The sequence below is a fragment of the Suncus etruscus genome, chromosome 4, assembly GCF_024139225.1.
Source record: "Suncus etruscus isolate mSunEtr1 chromosome 4, mSunEtr1.pri.cur, whole genome shotgun sequence".
Classification (NCBI taxonomy): Eukaryota; Metazoa; Chordata; class Mammalia; order Eulipotyphla; family Soricidae; genus Suncus; species Suncus etruscus.
In genome coordinates this window covers 55,255,489-55,269,886 of record NC_064851.1, presented here as the reverse complement: position 1 = coordinate 55,269,886, position 14,398 = coordinate 55,255,489, and the positions used below count along the sequence as shown (strand labels likewise).

The following is a 14,398-nucleotide window of genomic DNA, read 5'->3' as shown; positions in this document are numbered from 1 at the left end:
ACAAACACCTAATTTTTGACAAAGGAGCAAGAAATCCTAACTGGAGCAGGGAAATCCTCTTCAACAAGTGGTGCTGGCAGAACTGGTTAGCCACTTGCAAAAAAGCAAACATAGACCCCCAGTTAACATCATGTACGAAGGTAAAATCCAAATGGATTAAAGACCTTGATATCAGACCTGATACCATAACGTATATAGAACAACACAGTGGTAAAACACTCCATGACATTGAGACTAAAGGCATCTTCAAGGAGGAAACTGTACTTTCCAAACAAGTAGAAGCAGAGATCAACATTAAACTGAGAAGCTTCTTCGCCTCAAAAGAAATAGTGCCCAGGATACAAGAGCCACCCACTGAGTGGGAGAAACTATTCTCTGAATACCCATCAGATAAGGGGCTAATCTCCAAAATATACAGGGCACTGACAGAACTTTACAAGAAAAAAAATTTAATCCCATAAAAAAAAATGGGGAGAAGAAATGAACAGACACTTTGATAAAAAAGAAATACAAATGGACAAAAGGCACATGAAAAAATGCTCCTCGTCACTAATCATCAGGGAGATGCAAATCAAAACAATGATGAGATACCACCTCATACCACAGAGATTGGCACACATCACAAAGAATGAGAACAATCAGTGCTGGCGGGGATGTGGAGAGGAAGGAACTCTTATCACTGCTGGTGGGAATGCTGTCTAGTACAGCCTTTATGGAAAGCAATATGGAGATTCCTTCAAAATCTGGAAATTGAGCTCCCATTCCACCCCGCTATTCCACTCCTAGGGATATACCCTAAGAACACAAGAATACAATACCAAAACCCCTTCCTCACACCTATATTTATTGAAGGACTATTCACAATAGCCAGACTCTGGAAACAACCAAGATGCCCTTCTACAGACGAATGGCTAAAGAAACTGTGGTACATATACACAATGGAATATTGTGCAGCCATCAGGAGAGATAAAGTCATGAAATTTTCCTATACATGGATGTACGTGGAATCTATCATGCTGAGTGAAATATGTCAGAGGGAGAAGAGAGACGCAGAATAATCTCACTCATCTATGGGTTTTAAGAAAAATAAAAGTCATTTTTGTAACAATCCTTAGAGACAATGAGAGGAGGGCTGGAATACCAGCTCACTCCATGAAGCTCACCACAAAGAGTGGTGAGTACAGCTATAGAAATAACTACACAGAGAACTACCATAATCATGTGAATGAATGAGGGAACTGGAAAGCCTGTCTGGAGGTGGGGGTGGGATGGGATGGAGGGAGATTTGGGACATTGGTGGTGGGAATGTTGCACTGGTGAAGGGAGTGTTCTTTACATGACTGAAACCTAATCACAATCATTTATGTAATCAAGATGTTTAAATAAAGGAAAAAATGAATAAAAAAATAAAAATCTAAACAGACAAAACAAACAAACAAAAAATCTAAACAGACATCCTGATCAGAGCCAGAAAAACTGCATACATGATGGGCGCACCTACTCCCCAAACCTAAATAAGATATAGACATTTATCTGAATCTATGCAAAATAACCAAAAGCACATTTAAAATGTCCTTAGTATCACTAAACAGAGAGGAAATAGAAATCAAAACCAAGAGATATCACCTTAGAAAGCATTCTTTAAAATATAAATAAAAGCTAACTGCTGGTGAATACTTCCCTTCATAAGTTTTGTGGTTTAATTTTTTTTATTTCTTTCACTTTAAAAGTAGAAACAGATAAGATAGAATTTATTTGTAGAGCCTGGATATAGAACTGCAAGTAAGGTGCTTGAATTGCAATCAACCCAAATTTGATCCCTGGTATTCCATATGATCCCTAGTGTTCCACCAAGATTAATTCCTGAGTGCAGACAGATGTAAGCCCTGAGAATCATCAGGTATAACCCAGAAACAAAACTGATTTGTAGAGAATGTCAGAACTATACTCCCTATTATAAATTACCTCCAATTATGTAAATAGCTAGAAATGATACTCTATGTTACCATCTCATATTTACCAATTATTCTTTTTCTTTTTCTATTTCCATACTTTCAGGAATAATCAATGGTGTATATTAGCATATTATAATTGGAGAAAGGGGCACCACACCCTACAGTGGTCAAGAAACAATAACATAAGTGCTTATGGTACAAAATGGTACCAGAAATCAGGGCACCAATATGCAATGTACCACTCTGTGTCCTTTGAAATATCTTTGCTCCTTGTAAATTCTACAGCCTCTGTTCAAGTATGCTTATCTCAAAATCATGTTAATTTTATCATTATTCCATTATATATTGAATTCCTAATTCTTATGAATACCTTTTATCACCACAGTTTCATCTGTATAGAGGTAGTCCAAAATAACTTGCAGGATGTCAGAATGTATTGGCATTTCCAGAGCTCTACAACTGGATGCCTACGTCAAATAAAGTAAAATAATTTATTATAAGCAATCAAACACCATTACATTCTGATTTAGATTACTGATATAAAAATATTTAGCAAAAATAATATCAAATTAAAAAAGCAAGTAACAAAAAAGCAAGTAATAGTTATAAAATGATAAGCATCAAAATGAAATATATTTTATTTTTAAAGAAAATTTTTGAAAAAATATACTAGCATTATAAAATACATGACCAATCAATGGGGAAATTCTGATTTAAATGACTTTTCTTTAAACAACTTTATTCCTAAATGTTGCTATTTTCAACACAATTATATGTTTAATGTCATGAACATATTCAATATAGTGGTATGAGAGAGACCCTGAATTTAATTCTCAGAACCAAACACACAAAAAAATTGATACAAATGAAAAACTGAGTTAAGGGGCCGGGCGGTGGCGCAAGAGGTAAGGTGCCTTCCTTGCCTGCGCTAGCCTTGGACGGACCGCGGTTCGATCCCCCAGCGTCCCATATGGTCCCCCAAGCCAGGAGCGACTTCTGAGCGCATAGCCAGGAGTAACCCCTAAGCGTTACCGGGTGTGGCCCAAAAACCAAAAAAAAAAAAAAAAAAAAGAAAAACTGAGTTAAGAGCATCAGGTTTCCAATTTTCCTGATATAGTTTCTTCAAATATAAAAGTATTTAACAGTTTATGTGGTTTCTATCTTAAATCTTACCTCAATCCAAGAGCTACTCAGCATACTATGAAAATATTCTGAAAGAAAAAAAGTTGAGTTCAAGAAGAATCATAATACAAAATAACACTAATAAATCAGCAGCTAACAAACAAAAAGCATACCTACCAAGTCTAGCACAAAGAACACATTTATGACAAGGAAATTCTTTTCCATCCACTGATTTCATGGTCACATCACACAGAAATGAACTGGGGGAGAAGGAAGAAATACAATGGAAACAAATTACTAAGAAAATTTCTTTTTTAAAAAAAATTTTTCAATTTTAAACTTTATTGATTGATTGTTAGGCCATACCTAGCGTTGCTCAGAGGTTACTCCTGGCTCTGCACTCAGAAAGTGTCCCTGGCAGGCTGGGAGACCACATGGAATGCAGAATAAAACCGGGTCCCTCCCAAGTCAGCCGCATGCAAGGCAAACGCTCTGCCCTACCACTGTGCTATCTCTCCAAATCCCATGACTAAGAAAATTTCTAATAGAACTTGGCTCAAGCTTGATTTTGTCTTAATTACAAATAGTAAACTAAAGGATATACATACAAATAACTCATCTCCCTCTACTGTAAGAATTAAGGACCTTTCAATAGACAGTATTTGAAATGATCAAAATACAGAAAAATATCTTTAATAATTCTAATTTCCAATTTTGTTAAAGGCTGTGATAATAGTATAAAGTATCATATTCAAAGTTGTTAAATCCACTTATTCTATACTATATACTGCCAGTTTCTCTTGCTCTTAAAATTTATCACCTAAAATACAAACACTGAAAATGAAAAACTTTTAATAATATACTCAGACTAAAATTATAGAAAAAGTTATACTAAAAAGAAATAACATTAAAAATCAGGCATACTATATTTTGTTGCAGGTTAATATCTTCTACTTACAATAAAATACAAAATTCAGGCAGAAAAGAAACCAACTGAAATTAGAAGCCTGTTAACAAAAAAGCAATCAGCAGACTACAGTGCCAATATATTGTTAAACCGTTTTTAATTTATCCATTATTTCAATAGTTCAATACCTCAACAAGGTGTTTCAAGGAGACTTGAAAAGACTGAGAGTGTTATCTAAGTATACTTATATTTATACTTTATATATTTACTTACATTTATCTCATATTTATATAAAAGAAGGACCTTGTTTCCACATTTAGTTACCCAAATCTAGGAATAAAAAGTTTATCTTTATTTCTTTAACTTACCATTTATTCCGATTTAGCTTTGGTTTATAAGCTGGTTTCTTGGCAATAACACTAATTTTTTCATTTTCAAATCTGACTCCATCTAACCTATCAAAATATATATTAAAAAAATCAATGATTAGATACTTTCTCTTATAAAGCAGGCAAATATCAACTCAACAAATTTGATTTTATCTGAACATAACTATCATTTCATCACCCGGAAAAGTATCTCAATGAACCCCCATTCTAGGTCAAAGAAATAAATATTGTCCATTAATTTCACTTAAAATTCAAACTATTAAGTATGAATTCAACATCATGGCACAAAGTTCTCAATTAATTTTAAAAAGAAAACTTGTTTCAGCCTATAACTGTAATTATACTGCCACAAACTATATACTTAAGAAAATAATATCCAAAAGTCATCTATGAGACATAATGTTAGGCACTTCATAGATGATATATGAAGTATAATTAAAATGAGGTCAATATACATTCCCATTTTATACATTGAGATAAGTTGAAGGAAAATAAGAAATTTGCCCTAGCTAATAGAGTAGTGCTAATTAACAGTAATATGTGTCTTAGTAAATTCAAATGCAGAATACTTCCCAGCCCACAATACTGTTCTCCATTCCAGATACCTGTTACTGATTCACACTATAATTCAAACCTCCCAACAGTCTTGCCATTAAGGTTTTAATTCAAGGAATTCCAAAGAGAAAGATATAGAAGAATAACACATCTATCTATCTACCCATTAAAAAGAAAAGCAGAAAGATAGGAGGGGAAAGGAGGAAGAGATGTGCATTAAGTAATAAAATAGACTTTAAAGGTGGACATTCTGAGGTTGAAAAAATTGTATTATGGAGTCATACCTACTACTCAAATTAATGAAACCAAATTTCTTTGCAACACTTTGCAACATTCTGACAGGATCGTCTTCCCCAGTACTTTTTCCCTTTTTCGAAGATCTGGGCTTTTTTTTCTGCTTCTCACTAGTTGAATGAGCTTGGTAACTTTTGTAAACTTCATTTGCTGATTTTTGATTATCTTCATGACAATTCATTTTATTCACATTAGTGTTCAGAGTGCCCTGATAATCTTCTGTTTTTTTGTTTATATTTATTCTTGGTTTGAAGCCATGAGTTAAAAAGTCACAAGTATCTGTGTATACAAATTGTAAAAGGTACTCAAACAAATCAGGATGAACCTTCTCTACCACAAACAGATGACATCCTGCAGAATCTTCATCTTTTCGGTAAACATCTATAAAGTCTAAAGAAGTATCTGAAAGAAATAACTTCTGAAAAAAGTCTGAACGCACTGCCAAAATATATTTATGTGCAGGGAAGAGTCTATTGCCAACCTGAAAGGTCACATCATGGATATTATCCATTTCATCTGCTTCCCTCAATAGTTTACCAAATTCTTCAGCAAATGATGATGAGGACACAGTTGGAATTTCATAGAGGCTAAAAGTGAAACAAAAGTAATTATTTTCAAGTAAAATTTTCAAAGCATTCCATGCATAACCTTTCAAAGTGAATTTTTTTTGTTTTTTTAAAAAGTTTAATATTTGGCATTTCCTATAAGAATACGTCAGTCTTACAGAAAAACTTTCATCCAAAAGGACGTATGCACACCACTATTCATTGCAGCACTCAGTACAATAGCTAAGTCTTGAATCAACTTAGATGTCCATCAACAGATGAGTGGATCATGAAGATGTGGTACATATACACAATGGAATACTACATAATGGTCAGAAATGATAAATGATACAATATGCAATTTGCATCAACATGGGTGGATCCAGAAAATATTATGCTAAATGAGGTAAGCCAGAAGGAGAGGATAAATACAGAATGATATTATTTATATGTGGTATTTAGAATATCTACAAAAAGAAATTCAATGGCCTAATAGATATCTCAATCACCATCGGTGCTAGGGAATAGCAAGAAGGAAACAAGCTCAGTGAAAGAAGAAAAACATATACTTTAAAGAAGTCTGCAGCAAAGGATACAGCTGTTCAAACTGAACAGGTTTCAATAAATTCTCATCATAGAGACCTATAATAATGTTCTAATAATTTTATCCGCAAGTTAAGTGCAGGTGCAGTATGCATTCGGAAGCCAAGGATTCTCATTACATAATTCACTATTTGAATGTTTCAATGTCTTAATTATATTATGTCTATAATAACTATAACTTTTTCTTGTCACAGGAGTTCTTGAAGATATAGGCTGGTCACCCGAGTTTTGCATTTTAGTGCTTTATCATACTAGAATCCAAATACATTCTTCAACATGGCAATGCCTTGACAAAATACTCTAATTCACCCATTTTCCATTAATTATTCCTACTATCATGATCTAATGCTTATGTCTGCAGAGACCATTGAAATAGGCAGCTGCACACCACAGACTTGTTACAGGCCCCATTCATTGACTATGTTTTTACAATTTCTTTTTGTTTTGTAAACCAAGCTTGTTTATTTTGATAAGCTTGCTTATCAAACCACAAGGACCACATTTTCAGTTTGCTTCCAGGAAAAGGAACTAACTGGATGCTTGAGACATGGTAAATGATATGTCATGGGGTAGACTTCTCATACAGAGTTCACTATCATAGTGCTTAGTACACTTGATGGGAAAATTATGATTGTTCTAAGAATGCTCCATGTAAAACCTAACCCCAGAAGTTTTTATCTAGCAAAACATATCCCCCACAACCAATGAATTGCCTAGATACTTGAGAACTTCCCTTTTCCACATGACAGCCTTTTTTTAAGAGCTCTGACCCATTCCATAAGGGTCAGTACTTCAACTATAACCTACAAATAGATCTCCACAGTGTGTGTATGTGTGTGTGTGTGTAAGTGTGTACGTGGTGGATTCCTCTATGCTTGTCTAGTGTATTGCATATAATCACTACGTATATTGTATACAGTTCCTATAATATAATACCCCTCCTCCCACACCCCATCTACCATCTTACAAATCCTCTTCTATCCTCTCAACCTCTCAATCCTGATCCTATATCTAACTGTTTTTAACCCTCTTCACCCCAGTTCTTAACTCCTCAGGGGTCGGAAACTTCACCCTACCCCAGAAAGCTCTCAGTCGACTCTCAAAGTGAAAGGACACCCTCCTAGCCCACTATGTCTCTCCCTGGGAAAAAACTGCAGACAACACTTCTGCAGACCCATTCTTTGTGGTCCTTTTTCTCCCACTCCTTACAGAATGTTGCTTGCTACAGGATTAGGCTCCTGAGATACCCCCAGCTCAAGGGCTCTACCTGATTCCCAACTTCCGCAAACCATTTCTCAGACTACACAAGACCACAGGATAGGATGAAACTGTGCTCTAGATTCTACATCCAACTATCTCTTGTATGTTTCTGTAGATGCATGTCCTTAATAGTTATAATTCTTAGTGTCTATTTTCATATGTAGAGAGAGCTTCGACCATCTTGCTTTGGATATGCTTAGTAGAAAATTCTTGTAAAAAAGTCTTGGTTGGGTTGCTTAAAAGCTCAGGTTAAAATCAGGTTATAGATATCGTTTAACTTGTTATTTTTATCCCCATATGCACCAGGAGTATCAAGTGGCATTGTTCCTTTTTGCATAGGCACATTAAAATAGGGACATCTATATATAGAGAAAATTTCTTATCTAATAGGGATAGGAACTCATAAATTTTATAGTGCAGAGCTGCCTTTCACCCTAAACATTTGCCATGGAGACTTGACTTAAGTCTCAATGGATTGGACATTGATGGTCCAACCTCAATCCCAAGATCCCAATATTAGTACTGGCAGAGTATATGTCACCAACACCAGGAATCAAACTCCCTTTAGGAGAGGGCTAAATGCCGGCCTGTACCAACCTGCTCCAGGTTAGGTCCATAAGACACTCTGACAATGAGGAAACAGTAACAACTTGATCTAAGGGCAGACTGCCCTATCTCACCACCCAATGGTGAGATGAAATCAGAAGATGCTCCCTTCTCAGATCTGTGCAAGAACCAATATCTCTAGTAATAGAAGACTAATTACAACAACTGCAACTAAACAGAACTTCTCCAGGGACCACAAAGAAAGACTTTATCCTAGGCTTCATCCTAGGATCTGTGCAAAAAACAAGATCTCTAATGACAGAAGGTTGACTTTGACAACTATGACTGAGCAGAACTTTTTCTGGGACCATGAAAAGTGAGATGGGGGTTGGACAACTAACATGCCTGGAGCCTGTAGTTGGTCTTGACAGTAATTTTCATAGGTGGATACAACCTGTGTCTCTTAGGGCAATGGAATTCCCTTTCTAATTTCCCCAATGTTTGCTGTGCCTATGCAAAAGAAAAAAAAAATACACACACATATATACACATATATATGTGTATATATATATATACACACATATATATATATACACATATATATGTGTATATATATAACCACATATGCCCCTCACCTTTTTCCTTTTCTTTTTTTAATTTTAATTATTCTAGATAGGGGCTTCCCCCTTTTTTATAGAACTTGAATCATTTTGTTCTGTCTCATATTTTTATATTTTCCCACAAACTGAGAAAAGAAAAAGAAAAGTGGATGGGGCCCAGGGGCCAAACAGTCTTCAGAAATATTGAGTGGAAAAAAAAAGGTCAGATCTAAATACCCAAGCCAAAGTCAACAACAAGAATCAAGAGACCCAAACTATAACAAGCTAAACACAAAATGGACCTGTTACACTGCTATTCCAGGGAATAAAGGTAGACGTATGGTATACATGTGGGAACTATGGTGGAGGGAGATAAACACTGGTGGTGGGAATGACCCTAATTCACTGTCACTAAATGACTGAAAAACAACTGTGAAAGACTTCTAATTCACAATGGTCTCAAAAAAATAAATAAGTAAAATAAAACAAAACTGGTATTGTTGAGGGGGTAAAATTATTTAAGTACTAACTTGTCAGTCTATCCATCTGTTTCAATTTAGTGGGAAATAATTATTTTATTAAGTCTTTAAAAAAAAGCAGCTCAAGCAATTTTCCTCCCAAAAAAGGGGGGGGGGGGAATATGTCAATCTTAAAAATAGTAACAGCCTGTAATTATCTCTATTTCCTTTTACTATTTTTTTCCTACTACAAAAGACAAGACTTAAATTTTCCTTTGAAAGTAATATTTATACAAGGAAACACTAAAATATACATTTAAATCACTTTCATAAAATATAATTCTCAACCTTATACTTTTTCATAACATATAGACAGAACTAGGATAACATGAGAAGCTCAAGAATATACAGTAAATGTATATATACACATTTAATCAGTTTATAATCTAGTTCTTTCAAAACTCAATAAATGTAATAGCAAATATAAACAGAAATACTTAAAATAAATAAATGCAATAACAAATAACTTCTCAGCAACTGTCACATTCCAAGTTGGGGAGTCAAAACTCCTGGCTTGCTTGGGACTAAAGTATTTCACAGGAGATAGAACTGCACTGATTTTTTATAACAGAACAAAGGAATAAAGGGATGATGCACCTCTTATTGTTGATATTATCTTGTACAACAGTACCCTAATACTTTATCTTAATCTGACACCTAATGTGACTTAGCATTAAGATCTTCATTGCACTCAAGACTCTAGACCAAAAACAAAAAAGACTCTAGACCGCCTACCTCTTCAGTCATTTCCTGTTTTATTCATCAGACATAAAAACTTGCAAATTACATGAATATTTACAGTATTTTTCAGAATCTGGGAACATAGCACAGGAAACCAGAGACAGAAACTGTGTGTGTCATCAGTATTTTCAATAACTATCAGTTTCCAAACTAAACAAAATTCATCTTTGATACTTTTGGTTACATATATACATCAATTATATCAAGTCTAAAAAGTTTGGCAATGGTTCATTGGTTACCATAAATCAAAAGAAAATGCAGTGGTTGTTTTTTCAAATATTCAATATAAAATATAAAAGCATATCTACCTTGCTTTAGGATCTGACTGGAGGAGTGCAAAATTGCATCCACTTGGATCAGTGCTGACACTAACAGCTCTATGGGTAAAAGTAAGTTTCTCAAGTCGAATTCTTTCATAGACACTATTAATGTCAGATATACAAGACGTATCTGAGGAATTATGAAGGTTTGATAAGATCTCTGCTAAAAGGAAAAGAAAAACTTGTATTAATCAAGTCTATAATAAAATTATTAAATGATCTAGGAATAACTACGAATAAAAAACAAGAGAGTATAAAGTATTTTTCATATTTAGTCCTATGAATTCTTAACATACCTTAAGCCCTATAGATTGAATTTTTAACATAGGTTATTATCATATTATCAATGATTTTACCACTTAAAATAAATACTGCAACCAATTATCTTTCTAAAAGAAAATAAGAAAACCTAAAATTATACCAGTTTTTTAAATTCTTACTTCACTCTCAAAACATAAAAATCTAGTGTTTTCATAATCTTATTTGCTCTCCCCTTTCCTTCAGAATTTTTCTTCCATTTATTTAGCAAATAATGACCATTCAATGCTGTGATGCAATTTTTATAAGTCTGGTAATGCAACAGTAAACATAGCCCCTACCTGTCCTGAAGAGGGCACAATGAGCAGAAGAGACTAACATTAAACAAATTCTAATATTAATTATTATCAAGGCTATATAAGTAAAGTATAAAAATTCTTTGAGAAACCAGTTTAAAAGTTAAAAATAATAAAACTATATTACTGTAAATAGGAATTTTTTTCCAGAAATATTTGAGAAGGAAAATTGGGGACATAGGTGGTGGCATTGGTGAAAGGATGGGTATTGGAAAATTCATTGTAGAACTGAAACTCAATCATAAACAACTTTGTGACTGCATCTCAGTGATTAAATTAAAAATATTATAAAAACTAAAAAATTGGGGCTGGAGTGGTGGTGCAAGAGATAAGGCCTTACACACGCTAGCCTAGGACAGAAAGTGGTTAGATCCCCTGGCATCCCATACGGTCCCCCAAGCCAGGAGTTATTTCTGAGCGCATATCCAGGAGTAATCCCTGAGTGTCACTGAGTGTGGCCCCAAACCAAAAATAAATAAATAAAAATTTATTTTATAGGGGCTGGAGCGGTGGCACAAGCAGTAATGCATCTGCCTTGCACATACTAGCCTAGGACCGACCTTGTTTCAATCCCCTGGCATCCCATATGGTTCCCCAAAACAGGAGTGATTTCTGAGCGCATATCCAGGAGTAACCCGAGTGTCACCAGGTGTGGCCCAAAAACAAACAAAATTATCACTTTATATTACCCATAAAACCAGAGCTGATCTCTAATAACTTCTAAAATTATTTAACAAAAGTATTAATCTACTGCTAGAAAAATTCTCAATAAAACATACAAACGTTTTCCTGAGATTTTTTTATGTCATGAGCTGTAACTCACTTTTTCTTTTTTCTTTTCTTTTTGGTTTATTGGGCCACAACCTGGTGATGCTCAGGGTATACTCAGAATCACATACTGACTGGGGGGGACCAGATGGGACAACAGGGATCAAACCCAGGTCCGTCCTGAGTCAGCGGGTGCAAGGGCAAACACCGCACCGGTGATGAGGAGACTAACTCTTACAATTTTCATAGCAGGGTTATGTACAACTTTATATGTTCAAGGCTCTGGACTTGATCCAATGAACCAAAACAAATGAACCATACAATTATGTATGTAAGAATATATAATGTCCTGTATATATATATAATATATATATACACACACACACATACACACACACATAACAATAGCACTAAAATCTAATTTGTGGGGGAAATATATGAAAAAAGAAGTTTGAAAGATAATTCAATGCCATTTGGGAATCTGAGAAATTCTATAATTTATTTTCTACAAAGGGGGTCACAATCAACTGTGCTACAGAGAAGGATGGAGCAACTGCCCATGCTTCGCAGGAGTTTGCCAGGACTAGAGTACTAGTAGTGTTGGCAGGGATGTGGGGCATGCAGATCCATAGATCAAACTCAAGACCTTCCACATGCTAGGAAAGTGCTCTATAATCTCTCAGAGATGTTAAGATGTGTTAAAAACATTCAATCAAGACTAACAGTAGACATCTGTTATGGATATGGAAAGGATCATGATCTCAATGTACACTGAGACAGAAAATAAAAATTAAAAGCGTAAACTTGAATGAATGAGATATTCCTCTAGTTATGTGCATATGAACAAACCAAAAATTAAAAGACATAGAGTAAAACTATTTGTCCATTAAACCTAATGAATGCTTGTGTGAAAATAAACCAAGTGATGGGGCTGGAGTACATCAGGTAAGTTGCTTGCCTTGCATGTGACCTATCCAGGTTTGATACCTGCCATTCTCATTTCTTAGCACCACCAGGAGTAATTCCTTAGTGCAAATCCAGAAGTAACCCCTGAGCATCACACGATATGTCCCCAAAGCAAAAATATGAAAAGATTCAAAAAAATGACCAAGTGAAGCTACTACATTTTTTTTTTCCTCCTGAAGAGCAGATTGAACTGAAGTCTCAAGCAAGATAGGTTTTACCTTATAACCACATCCCAGGCCCCAAACATAAAATAGAATGTTAATATATGGCAACTTTAAGTGTTATTCACTAATATGAACTGACCTTTCTTTTCAGAATTCTTTCTTTTTTCATCAAACCATTTCCCTCTAAATCCTTCTCCATCCTGTGTAACAAAGAAAGCTTCATTTTTATTTAAAGCAATATCAGAAATGAACACTTGGCGTGGATAAGCCCACCGACACTGTTTCAGCGAACCGTTGACCGATTTCCAACAAAATACCTAAAATAAAACCAAACAAAAACTGAAGCAACCAAAAACTGAAATCAAGAGAGGTTGTTATGACTGAAATTCAATAACAATCATGTTTGTAATCACTATGTTTAAATAAAGGTATTATTAAAAAATAAATATATAAAAATGATTGCAGTCATGAAAATAAATAAAAGGCTTGAATTATTCTATAGGATTAAAAAAGATGATTTGAAGAAATATCTTTCATAAAAAGTCCATCAAACAAATATTAAAATGCTCTAGAGATACTTCTCTTAAAATGCAAATTTAAATTTTATTTATTCTGTAAAAAGATCTGTTTAAAAAGAAAAACAAAACTAAATTTAAAGCTTAAATACCTTCTACTTTACAAACAAAAAAGAAACCTATCTTTCTTCGCCAAAAGAAAAGTCTATACAAGATGTCACCAAATGAAAATCATTGAAAACAAAAATATATATACATAACTCAATTATATAACTAAAAAAATTTTAGTGTTAGAAATATTATCAAGGGGCCGGAGAGATAGCATGGAGGGTAAGGCGTTTGCCCTCTCATGCAGAAGGTCATCGGTTCGAATCCCGGCGTCCCATATGGTCCCCCCATGCTTGCCAGGAGCGACTTCTGAGCCTGGAGCCAGGAGTAAACCCCTGAGCACTGCCGGTGGTGAGACCCAAAAAACCAAAAAAAAAAAAAAAAAAAAAGAAATATTATCAAAATCAGTGGTTTTCAACTGGGTTTCTGAAAACCCACTCGGTTTTCTATTTGAGAAATAGAGGCCTATTTAGAAATGATATGAGAGATAAGGTGCCAGGCTTCTCCATTCAGTTTTAGCCAGAGTAACAATTTTATTTGTGACATATATTAATATTTCAATTAAAATTTCATTTTAAGGGCCCGGAGAAATAGCACAGTGGCGTTTGCCTTGCAAGCAGCCGATCCAGGACCTAAGGTTCGAATCCCGGTGTCCCATATGGTCCCCCGTGCCTGTCAGGAGACAGCCAGGAGTAACCCCTGAGCACCGGCGGGTGTGACCCAAAAATAAAAAAAAAAAAAAAAATTTCATTTTAAAAATTATATACTTATTCTTCAAAGTTCAATTACCTCAGAATTAAGAAAAATAACATACATAATAATATAATTAATCAAAATATAATAGTAATAATAATTAATCAGAAGTTACTCCAAAAGATACAATATTATATGATTGATTCCTTCAGAGCT

The 14,398-nt window shown here is 34.6% G+C and overlaps 1 protein-coding gene across 1 annotated transcript in view; it reads right to left on the bottom strand.

Annotated features, from left to right (window-relative positions):
* IBTK (inhibitor of Bruton tyrosine kinase) overlaps positions 1 to 14,398 on the bottom strand; it is an 87,730-nt gene that overhangs the window by 35,893 nt on the left and 37,439 nt on the right. Inside the window, exons 10-16 of the mRNA XM_049772182.1 lie at positions 13,006 to 13,183; positions 10,343 to 10,517; positions 5,213 to 5,809; positions 4,353 to 4,439; positions 3,255 to 3,337; positions 3,129 to 3,166; positions 2,326 to 2,422 (exon numbers count right to left, since the gene is read on the bottom strand). Coding sequence (XP_049628139.1) covers positions 2,326 to 2,422; positions 3,129 to 3,166; positions 3,255 to 3,337; positions 4,353 to 4,439; positions 5,213 to 5,809; positions 10,343 to 10,517; positions 13,006 to 13,183 — 1,255 coding nt within the window. The remainder of the gene's footprint in view (positions 1 to 2,325; positions 2,423 to 3,128; positions 3,167 to 3,254; positions 3,338 to 4,352; positions 4,440 to 5,212; positions 5,810 to 10,342; positions 10,518 to 13,005; positions 13,184 to 14,398) is intronic.